The sequence below is a fragment of the Canis aureus genome, chromosome 12 (assembly GCF_053574225.1).
Source record: "Canis aureus isolate CA01 chromosome 12, VMU_Caureus_v.1.0, whole genome shotgun sequence".
Classification (NCBI taxonomy): Eukaryota; Metazoa; Chordata; class Mammalia; order Carnivora; family Canidae; genus Canis; species Canis aureus.
In genome coordinates this window covers 13077824-13097426 of record NC_135622.1, presented here as the reverse complement: position 1 = coordinate 13097426, position 19603 = coordinate 13077824, and the positions used below count along the sequence as shown (strand labels likewise).

At 36.5% G+C, this 19603-nt stretch overlaps 2 protein-coding genes and 2 long non-coding RNA genes across 7 annotated transcripts in view; 2 read left to right on the top strand and 2 right to left on the bottom strand.

Annotated features, from left to right (window-relative positions):
- RSBN1 (round spermatid basic protein 1) overlaps positions 1 to 1368 on the bottom strand; it is a 45689-nt gene extending 44321 nt beyond the window's left edge. Inside the window, exon 1 of the mRNA XM_077842813.1 lies at positions 74 to 1368. Coding sequence (XP_077698939.1) covers positions 74 to 779 — 706 coding nt within the window. The 5' untranslated portion in view covers positions 780 to 1368. The remainder of the gene's footprint in view (positions 1 to 73) is intronic.
- Positions 1 to 19603, top strand: part of LOC144280612 (uncharacterized) — an 86272-nt gene that overhangs the window by 156 nt on the left and 66513 nt on the right. The gene's annotated exons all lie outside the window — the stretch shown is intronic.
- Positions 740 to 18571, top strand: LOC144280609 (uncharacterized). Its single transcript, XR_013349031.1, has 3 exons — positions 740 to 1146; positions 17678 to 17795; positions 18462 to 18571. It is a non-coding gene; the product is annotated as an uncharacterized LOC144280609 (long non-coding RNA).
- PTPN22 (protein tyrosine phosphatase non-receptor type 22) overlaps positions 1789 to 19603 on the bottom strand; it is a 60014-nt gene continuing 42199 nt past the window's right edge. The window contains exons 14-22 of one of the 4 annotated variants that reach the window (XM_077842809.1): positions 18665 to 18748; positions 18370 to 18500; positions 16228 to 16255; positions 13105 to 13188; positions 12730 to 12845; positions 11523 to 11553; positions 10398 to 10439; positions 7082 to 7159; positions 1789 to 2868 (exon numbers count right to left, since the gene is read on the bottom strand). In XM_077842809.1, the coding sequence (XP_077698935.1) occupies positions 2804 to 2868; positions 7082 to 7159; positions 10398 to 10439; positions 11523 to 11553; positions 12730 to 12845; positions 13105 to 13188; positions 16228 to 16255; positions 18370 to 18500; positions 18665 to 18748 (659 nt within the window). In that variant the 3' untranslated portion in view covers positions 1789 to 2803. Of the gene's footprint in view, positions 2869 to 7081; positions 7160 to 10397; positions 10440 to 11522; positions 11554 to 12729; positions 12846 to 13045; positions 13189 to 16227; positions 16256 to 18369; positions 18501 to 18664; positions 18749 to 19603 lie in introns of those variants that run through there. The other 3 variants (XM_077842810.1, XM_077842811.1, XM_077842812.1) reach the window with 3 other exon arrangements.

Below are 19603 nucleotides of genomic sequence, written 5' to 3'. Positions count from 1 at the left end.
AGCGCTAAAGGGGCGGGATATGAGAACTGAGAGAGACCCAGAGCCCAAGCTCGGGCAGTTCGCCTGCTCTCACCTCTCTTGGGGGCCTTGATCAGAGGCACCCCTCCGGTCCGCTCGCCGTTTTCCTGCTTGTCCTTGTGCTTGAGATCGCCCGGAACGCAGGAGCTGGGGTCACCATCGGAGCTGCGGTGGTGATGGTGCTTGTGCCGCTCCTTGTGGCCCTTATGCTTGGGCCCGGCCGCGCTCACCGTCAGGGGAGAGAAGGTGAAGAGGGCCGAGGTGCCTGGGGCCGGGAGCGGGGCAGCGACAGCGGGCCCGGCGGGTGCCAGCGAAGGTGGAGGCGGAGGCGGCAGGAGCAGAGGCTCAACAGGGCCCGGGACGGTTGGGGCTGCATTGGTTGGCGGCAGCGGCCCGGGATGTTGGCGGCTGCGACGCCGCCGGTGAGGGGGAGCAAGAGGGGGGTCCTGGCTCGGCCGCCCCCGCTTCTCCTGAGACCCCCCGCTGCTCGCTCGGCGCTGCCGCTTCACTCCCCGCGGCGAGACCCCGGCATGGGGTTTCTCCTTCCCTTCTTTGTCCGGCTCCTCCTGCGCCGCCACCGCCCGTACTACGCGCACCGCTCCGACCTGCGCAGCCATTTCACCCACAAACACACATTTAAATGGCCCGACCGCCCCCCCGTCCGCGTATCGCGCAAGCGCCGCCCGCGCACGGCCCGCTGGGCATTGGAGTCTCTCCCCCGCCCTCCACTCGTCGGAGGCTCTTCCTCCGGAGCCAAACATGCCGGAAGCGGCCGTTCTCAGCGCTTCTCCGCAGGCCTCGCCGAGCGAGCCCTATTGTAAAGCACCCTGGGCCGCGCTGAGTCTCACGGGAGCTGTAGTTCCCGGCGCCCCGCCGCATCCCCGGCTCCGGGAGAGGAGGAGCGGCAAGAGAGCGTGCGCCGAGTCACGCTTCGGGCCGCGACGCAACCGCCGCTGGGCGGAGAGTTGCCGCCAACCGCCTTAACGGCCGAGACAATGTTCGTGGCTCTCGGCGTCTGCGGGCGCGTTCCTGTCAGCGCGTTCGTGGGCCTTTGCGTCGTTTTACACCGAGTCGGTGGTCTCCTTAGGTACTTTTAAAGTTTCACGTTCCTCGCGTGACCTTTGTCAGGTAAAAGAATCTGCGGCCTTTTATCTTTGGATAAAAGCGATGAAATAATGGAGAAGAAAGGGGAACTTGGTCATTTGTGAAACGAGGGCGATTTGGGTGTAGAATGTGATGGGGCCGCCGCGAAGACATGTTGTAACCTCTCGGCGGGCACTGCCATGGTTACGGCCACCGGCGTCCCCGGGCAGGTGCGAGAGCTGCCTGGGCGCCTGGGGCGCGCGCCCCACCTCGCCCCGAGCCGCGCCGCCCGCCCCCCGCCCCCCTTGCCTCGAAAGGTAGAGGCCATCATTTGTTTTGAATCCGTCTCCTCGGCGACGAAAGAATTCTAGACGGAAAACCGTGTTTTAAAACTTTTCTAAATAAGTTTCCCCCCCCCCCCCCCCCCCCGAGTCACAAGTAGAAGGTTGCATAAATTTGAGAAAGGTGCCTACCATGGAACATTCCAAAAATCGTCACAGTTCACCAGGGTTGCTGCCCGGAAATTCATTCACAAATCCATCGTCAGGATTTTAGATTTTACCTAAGATTCTGTTGACGCGTTTGGTCCGTGATAAAGGTATCTGGGGATAACTGATTACAGTGAAGTACTCCGAAATGGCACGAGCGCCTGGAGAAGTATTCGGCCAAATGAACACTGCGGTGCAGTCAGTTTAGAAACAGTTTATTCAGCACCTATTGTGTACATTGTACTACAGTAAACAGGCTAACACATACATCATCCAGTTTGCGCTGTCATTAGGGTTCATAATGAAAGATACTGAAGAACAAGTGCTGTTTATTTCTGGTTTCTAAAAGTTAAACTTAGTTTCTAAGTTTTAAATCATTAGGAGAACTCAGGGGGAATCTAACAATAATTACTCGCTAACTTGTTACATAAAATCAGCTTTGAAAACTCAGATTTTCTTAAAGCAGGTCCATATTCCATATAGAAAAATGTAAAACCTCCAGCTGGTTGGATATAAGTTGCACGTGTTTATGTCGGACCTTTGAAATGAAGAAAATGCTACCAAAAGGTAGCTATTTTGCTGATTATTCTTCTAGACTTGGTAACTGAATAGCTTTGGTAAAGACAGAAGATGCAGTTGAACATCTTGTTAGTGAATATAACCAAACAGCAAAGATTTTCATGATTTACTTAATTCTCTTAAATCTAACTTCTCCTTTTCTCTAGTTTTCCATCTTTGGGGAGATGTGCAAGGAATTTAGGCAAAAATAACTCCCAGGGAATAGTCTCTGTCACAAGTAGTAATTTTGTACCACAACCACAAGTCAGATTTTGCGAAACGCTTTGTATAGTAAATTCTGGCAAGGTAAACAGTTGAGATCCAATTCTTAAAAATATTTTGAAGTTTATGTTTCTGTAGAAAGTAGAATAAAAATAACTTCCAAAGTGAAAAATAAGTCCATTCTAAAACTGTTTCTCATACAGCATTCTCTACTTAAGCTCAGGTGACAAACTTATTTCCAATTTCCAACTCAATAGAAATAAGATGAAAATATAAAATTTCTGGCACTTATTTGAATATCCTTTTCTGATATTGCTACTAACACATTACAGTATCTTCGTTGTTGAAACTATGAATATGGAAACCTTATTTTAGGTAGCAGTATTCTAGTACTTTTATTTGTAAATGAACTTGCAGCCTATATTCCAGTTGTGTTAAATATTCCAAGTTGATGGTGGTTTCCTTGGTCCTTTGGGTTTTGAAAAACGATTTGCAAAACCTGGGAACAAAAAATTGAATGAAAAGTTTTTTAGTATAGAAATGAATTATTAGGTTTTAGAGCATATGATATATGCAAATACATGGATTTTTTTTTTCAAAAAGGCAGTATCTTGGATCACTTTAATAATAGATTGTAAAGGCATAGTACTTAATGCATGAATGATAACACTAATAACATTTTAATTTCGTAGAACACTTACAAATTTAATAATGGTAAAAATTATATGAAGAACCCTGGTTTTAACAACCTTTGGTAATTCAGCCTGTACAGTTGACCCTTGAACGGCGTTTCTTTAGCTTACTTTATTGTAAGAACACAGCATATGATATATAGGGCAAACAAAATATATTAATCAACTATTTATGATGGGTAAGACTTCTGGTCAACAGTACGCTATCAGGAGTTACATTTTGGGAGATTTCAAGTTTTGTAGATTGTTGACACACCAGGGGCAGGGGGACATCCCTATCCTCCACATTGTTCAAGGGTAAACTGTAATATCCTTCTTTTTCCAGTTTTATTGACATAGTATTGACCTATAACATCTGTAAATTTAAGATGTACACATGATGATTTGATACACATATATATTGTGAAGTGATTACCACATTAAGGCTACATGACACCTCCATCCCCTCATATGATTACCATGTTTTCATGGTGATTATATTTATGATTTACTCTAAACTTTCAAGTATAAAATGCGGTACTGTTAATTATATAATTATTGTGCTGTACATTAGACCCCCCAGAACTTATTCATCTTACAGCTGAAAGTTTATACTCTTTGACATATATCTCCATTTCCCCCAGCCACTGGCCACTGGCCAAGTTTATACCCTTTGACATATATCTCCATTTCCCCCAGCCACTGGCCATTCTACTTTATATTTCTGTAAATTTGGCTTTTTTAGATTCCACATATAAGTGAAAACATACAATATTTGTCTTTTCCAACTGGCTTATCTCAGTATAATAATGCCCACCAGTTTCATCCATGTTGTCTCAAACAACAGGATTTCCTTCTTTTCATAAAAATATGAAATGTATACATATCTGCTTTATGCATTCATCTGTCAGATGGAGAATTAAGTTGTTTCCATGTCTTGTCTATTGTAAATAATGGTGCGATGAACATGGGGTGCAGACATTTCTTCTGAGGTAATGATTTCATATATACAGAAGTAGGATTGCTGGATCATATATGATAGTTCTATTTTTCGTGGGGTTTTAAAAATTTTTTTTTAAGATTTTATTTATTTATTTATTTATTTATTTATTTATTTGATGGAGAAATCGTACAAGCAGGGGGAGTGGCAGCCAAAGGAAGAGGGAGATTGCAGGGCTGGATGCAGGGCTCAATCTGGGACCATGACCTGAGCTGAAGACACTTAGCCTACTGAGCCATCCAGATGTCCCTATTTTTAGTGTTTTGCGGAACTTCCATATTGTTTTCCATAATGGCTATCCCAGTTTTATTCACACAGGCAAGGGTTCTTCACAGGCTAGCTAATATCATGTCTGTTGTCTTTTTGATAATGGCTATTCTGACAGATGTGAGGTGATACCTCACTGTGATTTTGATTTGCATTTCCCTGATCATTAGTGATATCAAGCATCTTTTCACATTACCTGTTGGCCATCCATGTCTTTTTCAGAAAAATGTCTATTCAAGTGCTTTGCCCACTTGTTAATTGTTTTTTAATATCCTACATCTGCATCTTTTCACCCACCACACACTCATCAAAAAAAAAAAAAAAAAAAAAAACCTGAAAATTTCAATTTCAGAAAAATAAGCACTATTTTTTTTTACAAAATCATCGTATTAAATTCAGTTAAATTTCTACTTCATCCCAGAAAGCACTCAACTTACTAAGACATTGTGTTTGAAAAGCTTAGAAAATAAACTAATAAACAATCCTGAAAAACTAAGTAGTTAATTACTTTTATTTATCCGTCTCCTTCAAACACTCTTTCTGCCCACCCCACCACCACCACCACAAAAGGTGGAAAACAAGGTTTACACAAACAATGAAAACTATTTTTAGGTCCCTTCAAAAAATTTACAGATTGATAACAATGTCTCTTTATCACTTCAATATAAGACTTTTCTTTGATGAAGGTATATTTTCAAGGTACTCTGACAACTTTAAGTGCAACTTAAACTGCTCAAATTAAACAATGAAAGCTTTGAACAGAACCAATGAAAAGATCAGAGGAGGTATTTGTTAAAGCATCCAGCACAATGCCTGGCACATAGTAACTACTTAAGTGTTGCTTCAATCAGAACTACACACACACACACACACACACACACACAAACAAACAAACAAAAAACCTATATCGGAACTAGAAGAAAAGGAGAGTAGGGAAGAGAAGAAAAGAAGATATAACAAGAAACTTACTAAGTTAATAATAGTGATGATAAAAATTTGGGGGGAGAAGAAGCACACAGCCAAGTTCATGTGTGTTTTACTCCTTTGAGTGATAAAAAAGAAAATAGAAGGACAAATATTTTTGGTTATATAGTTTCAGAGACACAGTCACAAACTCATCTATTCAGTCCAGATAACTTGACTATAACCCCCAAGTGGACAGAATAGAAGTAAGAACATAATATACAAGTACTAAGTATTTGAAATTTGAGGAATACCTATATTCAGTCTTTTTCACTGATAAATCCTGAGTAGAACAATAGTGAGCTACCATTTTTTGCATGTAGGCCAATTCAGGAAAAATAAAAATGTTTATAAACCACAAATTTTTAACATTCACATTTAAATGCCGTTTTAAGTAAAACAGTACAATTTATATTGCTTCTTTTCTAAAAAATGTCAAAGAGTTGTGCTTTTTAAGTAAGTAAATACTCAAATCTAAGCATATTTCAGAAGAAATAATATGGAAGAGGCTCTCTAACAGTTTATCTTCATATTAGATCACATCTTCATATTAGATCACATGTAAAGTTAGATGGATCATGAGTTAACTCAAGTAGTATCACTGATTAAGAGAAAAGGAAGCAAGGGAACATTTGTGTTCAGGCAAAGTTTGGTGCTTTTTTCATAGGTTATATAATAATCTGTATGAAATTTTTAACTAAATGATTTCATAAGAATAACTTCTTTTTCCCCTAACAACTTTAAACCTTAGAGTTAATGGAATCCAAGTAAAACTCTACAGACCAAGAAACATATACAGAGATTCTAGTTAAATATTTTGCCAAGGTGGAATGAATAGGGACCTTTATCCAGGTGTGGTAGAGATTGCTACTGGTCTACCAAAATCCTTCCTTCCTTCCTCAGGAATACGATTGTATCTCAGCAACTGCTTACATTTCCCAGTTGCTTTTGCAATTTAGATGTAGCACATGTCCAAATTCCCTTCAAGGGAATGTAAGCGGACATGATATTGCCACTTCCAGGCCAAGTACCTCAAGACCAGAAGAGGAGGCCACACCTCTTCCACATTTTCCTCTCAATTTCTTGCCACCTGCAATCTCGACATGGCAGTGACACAATTTTAACCATGCAGATAAGAATAATACTACAGAGCAGCAGTTCTCAAGGTCTTGTCCCAGGGAACCCTAGGAGGCTCCCGGACTGTTTCAGGGGGTCTGTCTTTTGGGTAACAAATTTAGTAATAATAGCCTACATTAATTGCTGTACTTCTTACAAAAATTTATAGTGTATGTGATACTATCTTAAAGAGTATCATGAATTTATGTCCTATAGTATAATAGGATGCTTAAAATAATATGAAATTATTTTAAGTTTATAGCTAGGAGCAGTGTGGCAAACAATTCCTTTAAACTGTCAAAATTTGTGCTTCAGCTCCTATGGAGAATGAGCAATATAAGATTAGATAGCAACTCTTGTTCTTATGATCACACTTGTATTTTTTTATAACTTTGATTAGGTATGAAATGGAGTATCCTAGCATCTCAGAATTTCTTTATTTGGCTTTGGCTAGTCACATTCATTTACTACATGCCAACAGAGTCATTTGATTACCTAGCTTCATTTTCTGCTATGCTAGGCATTTTGGTCCTAGGGAAGATGTTGAGAGGTAGCTAAGGTCAAAAATAAAAAGATAAATTGCATGGAAAGAATACAAATATAAGGGGTTACCATCAACCTTGAATCATATTTTAAGTTGTATCATACTATAAGATAAACATTTTTTTAACTCTGCTGGAAAATAATACACATACCAAAATTCAGAAAGGAGCTGGAGTGATTTGACTGAACAGAGTCTGCAGGGTTTTTTGGTGGGGAAGAATTACAGATACCTAGAATCAGAAGAAAAAAATGTAAGGGAGAAAAATGAAGGCAGACTCTGATTACTGCTTATCAGACCACATAATTTTGAAATTAAACATTTCCTCCAAAGTAATACTCCCAGGTAAACATATTACCATAAAATATAACAAAATATAGATGCTTACAAATAGGTTAACACTATAATCTCATTTTTATGTGGGTGTTTTTTGAAAGGGTTTTTTTCCCTTTGGAAATGGATTGTACAGTAAAGCCCAACACTAAAGGGAAACACCAGAGAATTCAGAAATAACATCCATTACATTGTGAATCAACTTCTTGGGGAATTCACACTGTGGTTTATTATTTCATTTTACTTTGCACTTTGATCACTTTTTTTTTAGAGAGGAGAGAAAGAGCATGTCCATGCGGGGGAGTGTGGGGAGAGAAGAGGGGTAGAGGGAGAGAGAAATCCTAAGCAGCCTCCAGGCTGGATCTCACGACCCTGAGATCATGACCTGAGCTGAAATCAAGACGCAGATGCCTAACTTACTGAGCCACTCATGACTCTGATCACTCAACACATTTTTAAATAATTTGTGTTCCACATTCATTCACCTATGGCATGTCTGTACAGTATTTTACTCCTGAATATCTTCCTTCACTTTCTAGCCTATCTTTTCCCCATTATAAATGATTCTAGTTAGGCCCAGAATCTCCCCCAAAACATTGATATATGGCTTTGTTTCTTTGTTTTGCTATTTTAGCTACTTATAGCTAGGCTTGAAAATAAGTTCCTCTTCCCAGAACCCCTTAATCATGTAACAGTTTCTGCCCAATTTTAAAAAATGATCTAGTGAAAACATCATTCACATCTTGCATGTACACTACCTAGCAGTGAAAAAAGATAATGTCAGGTTTGTATAAACCATCTATAAAACTTGGTGTAAAAACAGCATATGATTAGGGATAAATTATAAATATTCACCTTTCCTTTGGTTGTCAGCATTTTCAGTGTACAGCGTGAGGACTGCATCTATGTTTATAAACACATGCCTAATGCTAGGATTCAAGAAAAACCGCCCTCTTCATGGAGGTACTTGAGTATGAATCACTAGGAGTACATGGTGAATTTCAGTCATATTCCATTAAAATATATATTTATTGAATGCCTATTATGTGCCAAGCATTGGACTAAGCACTCAGGTTAGAGACATGAATAAATGAGTGAAGGTGCAAAAGTTTAGGACATATCAATTATCACTAAACCGCATATGAACTAAGAGTTATATACATCCTTCAGAAAGAAAAGTGTGCCAAAAGGGAATGTTGTTTTTGTTTTATCACAGAGTACAAAGATTCTGCAAATATATATATCAGAGAGAACTGATATTTTGCATATTGACTTGTCACAGTTTGGTTTTTGTTTCTGTTTTCCAAAATGGCAGTGCCATGTGGTTGAATTTAATATACTTGTAAGTACTTAGTTTTATTATGTTATTACATAAACAAGACTGACTATCCTATAATTTACTTTTCTCATTTAATGAAATCTCTTGGTTTTTTTCCTCTATGGCAGCTCCAGTAGAACTATATTATGTCATAGATATTTTTATGCTGCCTGCCCAGCGTTAATTCCTCCTTCTCATAGCAGAACTTGAGCTTTCCTTTAGGAAATCACCCCTCCCCAATTTTCCAGCTCTCATACTTCTGGTGAAGTTGATTCTATCCTTAGATCAAGGAACTGACCTGTGACTGGTGCTAATTTTCAGTTGGTACATTGCCATGGTCATACCAGTTGTTTAGATCTGACCTCATTTCTTATTGGTCATTGTCCATGTGTAACAATTATTAAATATTTTAATAATAGTATGATAGCATGACACTGCTATACTTAATCAGAATACGCTGATAATAATTGTTTCAAGGATGAGCAAATGAACCAAACCAAGACAATCAAGCCCAATCAGCCCTAGTCATCAGACTGTTGCTTGAGCAACCAGGAAAGAGCTCATTTTTTCCATCACAAGTCTGAAACCACATGGTAAAAGCCTGCCTATGAATGAGCAAACACAGAGTAAAACAAAGCTGGAGATATGGAATGAGATTAGGTCCTGATTATATCGTCTGAACTCTCTTGGTTACAGACCAATGAATTCCCCTTTTCTGCTTAAGCTAGCTTAAGTTGGGTTTCCTATCACTTGAAACTGGAGGATATCTGAGTAATTAAAGTTTCCCACCAAAAGCAGACAAAAGGCATCATGGTTGATAGCTTCAATTTTTGTCACCCTGTAATTCATTCTCTACACAGCAGCCAGAGTGATCTTTTTGAAAAACATGTAACATCTCTGCCCAAAGCTCTTCAATGACTTCCTATTGTACTTAGAATAAACTCTAAACTACTTAACATGACCTGTAAAGATTTAACCTTCTCCCTCACCTGCACCATCTTGTCAACCACACTTTACTACTCTTTCCTCCTAATACCATGCAGCTATGATGGCTTTCTCTCAATTCCTACAACACCAAACTCACACGTCAGAGAGTTTGCATATGCTGTTCCCTCTATCTGGAGAGCTCCTCTCTCCACTTTTCCCCTGGCTGGCTACTCCTCCATGTCTCAGGTTGAATCATTACTTAAAAAGGGTCTCCCAGACCACTTATTCCAAATAAATCCCCTTTGCTATTCTCTCTTATAATTACCCTCTTGGTTTCCTGCACAGCATTTATTACCATGTGTTATCCTGCATCTTTGAATTAATATCCGAATCCGTCACTAGACTTAAGTTCTGTAAAGGCATAGCCCATTACCTGCTATGTTTGCCATCATATACCCAGTGCCTTGAAGAATGCCTGGCACATAATAGGCACTCAATGAATATTCAATGAATGAATGACACTATTCTTAATGTCAGCTTAAAACAACAGATGAAGAATCCCCATTTTATTATAAGTAGGACCAGCTTTAACTAGAGATCAATTAGAGATCCAGGCTAAAGGGAGAACTACTGGACTTTATGAGTCATGAACCATCTAGAAGGGTAAGAGGACACCTACTTAAGTACAGGCAGATAAATCTGAAGCTTCAGGATCACTTGTGAAGGCCAGATAGTGTTCTTCATTTAAGGACTAAAGACCGGAGGATGAAAGCAACTGAGAAATTGAAATTAGCTTAGATCTAGAGAATGATTTCGGAGGTCTTACTTAGAAATTAGATTCAGAGTCTCTAGAGTCCCACCACATATGGAATCTATGCCAACCTAAACTTACCTGAAGTTTTTGTGTCTTTCCTATCCCCAAGATAGAGTTGGGCTTTATATATTAAAAACAAAACAAAACAAAAAAAAGGTGATTTTTTTTTTTTTTAAGAGAAAGAAAACTAGGTGTTTCATAAGCTAAACTGTTCAAACCAACCTGGCTAGCTATTCAAGTCAGTCACTGCTTTGCTTTGGGCTGTTCTATACTACAGTTCCCTCTGAAATGTTTACATTCTCTTTTGACTCACTTTAGAGGAAAGCATATATTTTCCAATCATACTTTAGCCCTCATAGCTGAGAAATCCATTCACTTCCAAGATGAGGTATAGTGTCAATGAAGGCAGGCTCGCACAAGTTTATCGACCACAAATGAAGAGAATAGTTAGAAGAAATAAGTTTCACTATAAACCTTCTTATATAGACAATACTATAAATTGTGTTTTCTCAGTACTCTCTGACCCTCCCTATGACACTGGTATAATGCCAAATACCTGTTTGGTCCTTGGTGATTAACCAAGTGGATCAAATGTATAAAAAGCGTATCACTATGTTTTATATACTTTGTAGTTATATATAAAGATTTCTAAGATAACCAACTTCCCACAGCTTCAAGAGTCTTTCGGTTTTGTTTTCATTACAATATAGCAAAAATAATAAGCAACAGACTTTTATTGCTAATAATACTTGGCAAAAATGGAAACGTGTCAATACTTTGCTTCTTTCATTAAATCAACACATTTGTTTCACAATATGCTTGGCTGTGACGCTTTTCAAAGAAAATACATCTGAGATTAGGCTGCTAGGAATTTTAAATAACACAATTGTATGACAGCGTCTTAGGATGAGTACAAAATGCCAAACATCATATTCTCATTCTTGTCTATTAAACAAAAACTCCTCCTCCCCTTACTTACTTCCAATATTAGCATTGTGGAGCTTCACACTACAAGGACTGGGAGTGTTTGTTCTGATACAAAGAGCCATAGCAAGGCTCTGTATAGGAATAATATTAGAGCCATAGCAAGGCTCTGTATAGGAATAATATTGTTAATTTTTTCACAGAGTGGTTATATAAGGAAAAATTATGTAATTGCTAAAGTGGTATATGTATTCTAAAATACAAGTAAAAAAAACTTACTCTTTTTCATGTTTCTCAAAATTTTCAAACTCTGCAAAAATACAAAGGCAAATATTAGTTTTTTATTGTTTCCTATGAAATCCAAAACACTTTAATCAAGTAGAAATATAGACTTCAGTCGAAAGGATTAATTTCCTTAAAAATAGCCATCACACACACAAAATTATTTTTCCATCTTGCTATTTTAATTCAGCGCAAAGTCTTCCCTTGATTTTACCTTGCTACTTTTTCCCATCCACATAAGAATCACCCTATATATTTAGAAATAGTGCTATCAAAATATCAGAGAAAAAAGGAGTTCCTACTTTTCTTCTTTATCAGGACCATTCCAGAATCCACAATAGCTTCTTAAGATAGCTGTGATATACAGCCATTCTCATTCTAGCCAAGAACTTTGGCCAATCACATTCTGAGCTAAATTTACTAAGGTCCACTCCATACTGTTAACCATGCCACTTCCTGCTCCATCCATTCAGCAAACCCATTCTGCTTCCTTTATGAGGAAGTCCCTAACTTATTTAACTTCCAGGAACTGATCTATATTTCTTCTTTTCTTAACATATCTCAGCATGTACGTTTTTAATCTATTTTTTGTTTATATTTTCATGTTGTTTCATATAGGCATTCTATTCCAATGGATTAACTGTTCTCTTTTCAAGGGCGGGTGTCCTTTATGACATTTCTATTTTCCTAACACCTAACAGAAGTGTACTCTCCTATAAAATAGATATTTAATAAATTATATTCTTCAGAAAATTATTTAATTTTTTTAAATAGATCATTTATTTATAATTCAAAATATTGTAATCAAAATGCTCCCATCTTTGCTCTCCATCTACCCAGTTTCTAACCCTCCCTTCAGAGATAACCAGTATAGTTCATTTCTTGTGTATTTTCCAGAGTCACTTGTACCTTATAATACAAATATAGATTATATTTCCTACCTTTTAAGGAAAAGTTAATAAATAATATATAAATATACTGAGGAAGTTCTTATTCCTTTTTAAACTATATACTGTGCGTATACTATGATTTATGATTTTTTAAATCAGTTCCCCTAATGATTAACAGTCTTGTTCTCAATCTGCTTCTCTTATAAACAATCTAATTTCCATCCTGATTCTGGCAGCAGGGGAGGCGGGGAGTGTGAACACCTTCGGAAACAGAAAGACTCTGGCATATTTCTTAAAACTCCCATCTTCTTTACCTTAGTCCTTGTGAAACTTTTTCCAGGAGTCTTTAATGTCTGCTTTGAAGATGTTGAATTTTCCATGGTACTAGGACAGCTAGTAGAAGAAGTCTCTATAGACTGAGCCTGCATACCTTAAAAAAAAAAAAAAAAACAGTTTTGTTGCATAGCTTTTTAAGCCTTTGGGTTATATATAGTGATATATTCAGTAATTCTTAGCTTGGCTTTTTTATGCCTTATTTTTGCAATACATTACAGGTCTTTTTAAATGTATTATTTTTATCTTGTTTAATCGTTCTTTATACCTTTTCCATTTAGGTCCTACTTTATTGTTAATATTTTAGAAGTCTCATTTTTTTATAGCTTTTTTGAGAGGAATATACTGCCACTTACAATCTTCATCAGCAAGAAGGAAGGACTCCAGAGTTCTTTCTGGGAGTGGAGGTGGTGGGGGAGAAGAACGATCTTGATGTTGATCTGTAATAAGAAGAGTACACAACAAAAGAAAACAAAACAACAATCCAACAAGTTATGTCAAAACCCCCTTTTGATCTGTAACTTTTCCATACTTTTCAATATTAACCTACACAAGCAAATAAAAAAATTATCTGAACCATAACTGGAGCCTCAAGTATTTTGTTCCTCTAGTGTTTTAGCCAATAAGCCTATGATTCATCAGAAACTTGTACTCTCTTAGAAAAGTATTCTTCCAAAGGAATTGAACTTGAAATTAATCAAGCTTCTAATTCTTATCTTTCTTTTTTAAAGATTTTATTTATTTGATAGATAGAGATAGCGAGAAAGAGCATAAGCAGTGAGGAGAGGGAGAAGCAGGCTCCCTACTAAGCAGGGAGCTCTACACAGGACTTGGTCCCAGGACTGTGAGATCGTGACCTGAGCCTAAGGCAGACGCTTAACCAACTGAGCCACCCAGGCACCCCCAAGCTTCTAATTCTAACTGCCATTTTACGCAGAATCCTGGGGATAGAGTAACATGTTAATAAATAAAACCATGAGAATACAATCAACAAAAATCCAGAATATCTGCAGTCTTTAGCACAAACGACCCATGCTCTTCTACAAATAAATAGCATAAGAAAATATAAAAAGGAGAAACTGTTACAGATTTTATAAGACTGAACAAATATATAAACCAAATGCAGTATGTAGACTTTGAATCGAGATCCAAATAAACCAACTGTAAAAAAAGACATTTTTGAGGCAATTTGAGGAAACGGAATAAAATCTGGAGATTAGATAATAATAAGGAATTATTGTTAATTACATTGGTGTGATAATGCTATTAGGGTAGGCTTAAAATGTGTTTGAAATATTCTCTGATATAAAGAATCTTAAATAATAGAGCTATTTTCCCACAATAGAAGTCCTGAAGATACAAAGGGTGTATGATAATCTCATTATATAGTGCTGAGTATAATTATATACTATACTAATGTCTTTTGAAAATGAAAATGTGGTTCAATGGTAGAGTTTCATCTATCTTTGGTCTTTGGGTTCTTTAGGCCTTACAATTTGTCTCTAAAGCAAGTTCCCTTGTTTCTTTCTTATATACTGGGTGATATGCAAAAGTAAAGTACAACACTTATTTCCAGCACCTAATATAATACCTGGCATATAGTAGGCACTTAATAAATATTTGATATCTACTCTGAAGTTGCTTATCATCTGCCAGTTTGCTGTTAAGATATATCCTGGGAACTAAAGATAACTTGCAGTTAATGATATCCTGCCAAATATCTCCCTAAAATACCACTTTCATTGTATTTCTCCCCTGAGGAATAACCTACAAGGCTTATTACTTATTGCATTAAATCTAAATTCTTCTGCCTACCTGTGCGTGTGTGTGTGATGGAATACATGTAACAAAATTTGCTATTAATGACAGTACATTGTGCAACCATCACCACTACCTGTCTCCAAAACATTTTCATTACCCCCAAAAGAAACTCCATATCCATTTAGCAGTCACTCCCCATTTCCCCCAGATCAGATTGGCAACCATGAATCTGTTTTCTTTATATATAGATTTCCTTGACCTGGATATTTTATCTGCCTACCTTTAAAATCCTTCAGAATCTTCCCACATTTTATCTATCCAAATTTATTTTCCATATTTCCCTGAATAGATCCTCCATTACAACTAAAGTAACCTACTCACCATTTCTTTACACTCATCATGCTTATTTCTACTTTTTAAGTCAATGTTATCCTGATCCCTGCTCCTAGGAGGCAGCTTACCTCCTTTTTCCTCTGTCTATTCATATTCTTAAATTTCTTTCTTCTACTCAGTGAAGCCTTTCCTAACCACTCCAGTGATACCTCCTTTTTTCCCAGACTCTTGGTGATTATAATCAGCGACACACAGATGATCAGTTAGTGGCTCCAAGTAAGTATTAATTTTGCCTACCCAGTTTGAATATAAACATTAAACAGTATCTTCTCTTACATATCCTGCCTATGCTAACACTGCATAAAACATATAGAACTTGCTTAGGAATTGCTCATTTAATAATTATCTAATAAAAATGGTAATAGCATTTAATGAGAGCTTATTATTTGACAACCACTGTGTCAAAAGCTTTATATGCATTGTCTGACTCAACCCTTAAAAAATTCTCTAAGAAATGAATTCTGTTATCCTGGTATTATAAATGAGGAAAATCAACAAAGTATATAATTTCACCAAAGTCATACATTTTGATAACTACTGGTAAGCTAAAGATTTAAATAAAAGCCTATCAGACTCCAAAGCCCATGTTCATTAATCTCTATGTTAAACTACCTATGTATATTTGAATAACACGTTCACATGAATAATTTGTTAAGGGCAACTACATGTATTATAACGTATAGTACCTTTGTGTGCCCAGTTATGTTAGCTGTGGATGTTGTTATTCCATGTATAAAATAAGTAAAGCTTAGGATGCCTGGGTGGCTCAGTCAGTTAGGCACCTGCCTTTAGCTCAGATCATGATCTCAGAGTCCTGGGATAGAACCCCAAGTGGGGCTCCCTGCTCAGTGGGGAGTCAGCTTCTCCCTCTGCCCTTACCCCTGCTTCTTCACTCTGTCTCACTCACTATCTCTCTCAAATAAATAAATAAAATCTTTTTTTAAAAAAAACGAGCAAAACTCAAAAATCCTGGAGAAGCAACAGCAAGTTAAATACCTAAAGAGTCACATTGCTAACAACAGTAAAAACTAATAAAATAAAAAAGCTTCAAAGTTTTAAGAGATTCTACCTAAAATAGTTTTGGGTTTTTTTTTTTTAAAGGACTATATATCAAGGAGCAGAGTTTTAAAATCCTGTGTTTACCTTGCCCTTGACAAAACAAAATTCCTAGCCTGGAAAAATCAGAAATAAACTAATAAATAGTGGGAGCTATTATGGGAACCATGCCATTTCCGGAGGTGAACTACTCTAAATTTAAGGAGTCATCCTTATACTATAAATTCTTAGGGCTAAATGTCATCTAAAGCCAAAGGAAATTTTTTTACCTGATTTGGGACTCCGGAGTTTTACACTCTAAAAGAAAGAAAGAAAGAAAGGAAAAGTGAAAGAAGAATATGTACAGAAATTTACAATCTCAAAGCAATAAAAGGCACTTTTGAAAGCATATTGCATATACTTAGAGAGACAGTTGTGAAATGTTGAGCCTATTTTTCAATTTGGAAGCACACCAAATTATGAAAACGCATCCTTTACCCTTTAAGCGCTTTCTTTTTGTAAATTTAATTCTTGTTTCTTTTTCTTTTTTACAAAGCGAGCTTATGAATTTTTAAAATTTTAAGTGCTTTACTTTCTTTTTGTAAGTTTATTTCTTGTTTCTTTTTCTTTTTTACAAAGCGAGGTTATGAATTTTTTAAATTTTAAATTATTTTTAAGCTTCAAGTATAATTAACATACAATGTTATATTAATTTCAGGTGTAAAGTTTAATGATTCAACAATTCTATACATTACTTAGTGCTGTTCATGATGAGTATACTCTTAATTCCCTTCACCTATTTCACTCACATCCTCACCCACCTCCCCTCTGGTAACCCATCAGTTTGTTCTGTATAATTATGAGTCTGTTTTTTTGTTTGTCCCTTTTTCTTTGTTCATTTGTTTTGTTTCCTAAATTTCACGTACAAGTGAAATCATATGGCAATTGTCTTTCTCTGACTTATTTCACTTAGCATAATATCTTCCAGGTCCATCCATGTTGTCACAAATGGCAAGATCTCATTCTTTTTTTATGGCTGGATAATATCCCATGATACATATGTGTATGAGATATGTGCTTATGTGTGTGTGTATATATGTATATATATCATATCTTCTTTATCCATTCATCTAGAGATGACATTTGGTTGCTTCCATATCTTAGCTATTATAAAGAATGCTGCAATAAACATGGGGTGCATATAACTTTTAAAATTAGTGTTTTTGTTTTCATTGGGTAAGTATCCAGTAGTGGAATTACAAGGTCATATGGCAATTTTATTTTTAACTTTTTGAGGAACCTCCATATTGTCTTCCATAGTGGCTACACCAGTTTGCATTTCCACCAACAATTCATGACAGTTCCTTTTTTCCCACATCCTCACCAATGCTTGTTCCTCGTGTTTCTTTATTTCAACCATTCTGACTGGAGTGAGGTGATATCTGTGATTTTGATTTGCATTTCCCTGATGATTAACGATGGGCATCTTTTTATGTCTGTTGGCTATCGGTATGTCTTCCTTGGAAAAATGTCTATTTATGTCTTCTGTCCATTTTATAAATTAGATTATTTAAGTGTTTTTGGTGTTGACTTGTATAAGTTCTTTATATATTTTAGATATTAACCCCTGATTGAATGTATCATTTGCAAATATCTTCTGCTATAACCTTATGGTGATTTTTATATGTCATGGCAATTGGTCCTACACTGATTTTTAAAATTTATTTCCTTTGTATTCAGAACATTTCCCTGAAGATTTAATTGGAAGTAAATTGTTGAAACTGAAATTACTTCATGACATTGGAAAAGGAGTAATTGTTCCTGGCTCTAGAAGTCGTTAAGATAAAGATCATTACATGTGGGTATATTATCAACAATGATAACTACTAATGAATTAAAAGTGTAATTAAAAAGAGACTATTTGCCTACAAGCATTGCAATTGTAGGCATTTAAAAATGTTTAATTCATTACCTTTCCGATCTCTGAAATTTTAAGGTAGTTGGTTCATAGAATATATACAAACATGTAAAAGATTACTGAAGCGTGGATTTTACTTCCAGAAGTGGGGAGCATTATTCCGAAAAGTTTATCTCAAGTAATACAGACATCTGTCATTCAAAAAAAAAATTCTCTACAATATATTATCACCATAAACATGATATAGCCTACCAAAGGACTACCATGAACAGGCTACCTACTTCTGAAACATTTATTTTGCCTATCCTTCAGGTATCAACTCAAATATTTCCTCTTTCACTAAGCCTTCCTTAGTCACGTCCAACTTGTAAGTGTCTTATCCATCTTTTTACCCCACATCCTCTAGCACAGTAGTACCTGCTCAGCATTCATTGAGTGATAGGTGTTAAAAATACAAGGAGTAGGATTATGGTCTGTTGAATCCAGATGAGTAGGAAAAAAAAAAGTTATTGACCTTAGTTGGTCTAAGTCTTACAGAGTCATCAGATGTATTTAACTCAGATGTTCCACTCCATTCTCGTGATATTCCAACTTTTGCCTTCGCAGGTGAAGATAAGGATTTGGGAACACCCAGTGAGAATTCTCCTGAAAGAAAGTAAATATATATGGCCCAATTCTTAGGAGTGTTGTAATTGTCTTTTAGAACAATGCAAATGTTACTCAGCAATAGCACACAGGAACATTGGCAGGACCTGAGAAGTATTCTGGTTAATCCACACTTTATTTTACACTTACTGAACTGTACTTACCAGCTTCCTCCAGCACAATAAAAGATTCAGGAGTCCGTTCAGGAAGTGGAGGGGGTACTTCATCATCCATCGAAGGAGGGGTTGCTATCCAAAGTGTCAGAAATACAACCACAATTTTTAATTAGAAAAATCCAAAGGAAATTCTTATATTCCAAAGCCCATCAAGCATCATTACAATACTTAAGTTGGTAAGTGTTTACTCAAGGGAAAAGCAAAATAAATTCTTCCATTTTAAGTTGCAAACCTAGGAGGTTTTCTGCTGCTTCAAAGTTTAGTATTTCTTTTAAAAGTCCAAAAGTTTTTTTACTGAGTCACAGTTAAGATAATAGAAAACATGATATTAATTCAGGAAGTTTTGAATTGTTTTCTATATAACCCTTTTGTTTTATGAAGAAAACAATAAAGCATGATAAAGCACTTTGAAATATGCCAAGGATTCAGTTACAGAGTGGGTGGTATTATAAAGATTTTAGCAGCTCTTCTTCATTTTACAGTGAAGACTAGGTTTTTACAAAACAATGGCATAACAAAGTTTTCTGTTTTTCTACAGAAAAATTGAGAATTTTTACAGAAAAATTCAAATGCTATTATAAGAAACTGCCACCAGGTGGCACACATGTCAAGATGCTACAATCCTTAAAGATGGGATTTGATTTTAATGATTATGCTCAGAGAAGTTTAAGGTATTGTGGGTATATTAAAAAAAAAATCCTTTAAATTATAAAACAAGATCAAAGTATATAAAATAAATAAGGAACTAGATCCGATGAAATATTTTTGTAACAAACTATACATCCACATGTCTATCTTATTAAGAAACGCTGTACAATAAATAATGTTATAGAAAAAAAACTTTCTTTAGTTCCTCTTAAAGTAAAATATTATTTATAAATTTCTAAAAAATAAAAAAATAAATAAATAAATTTCTGATAATATACC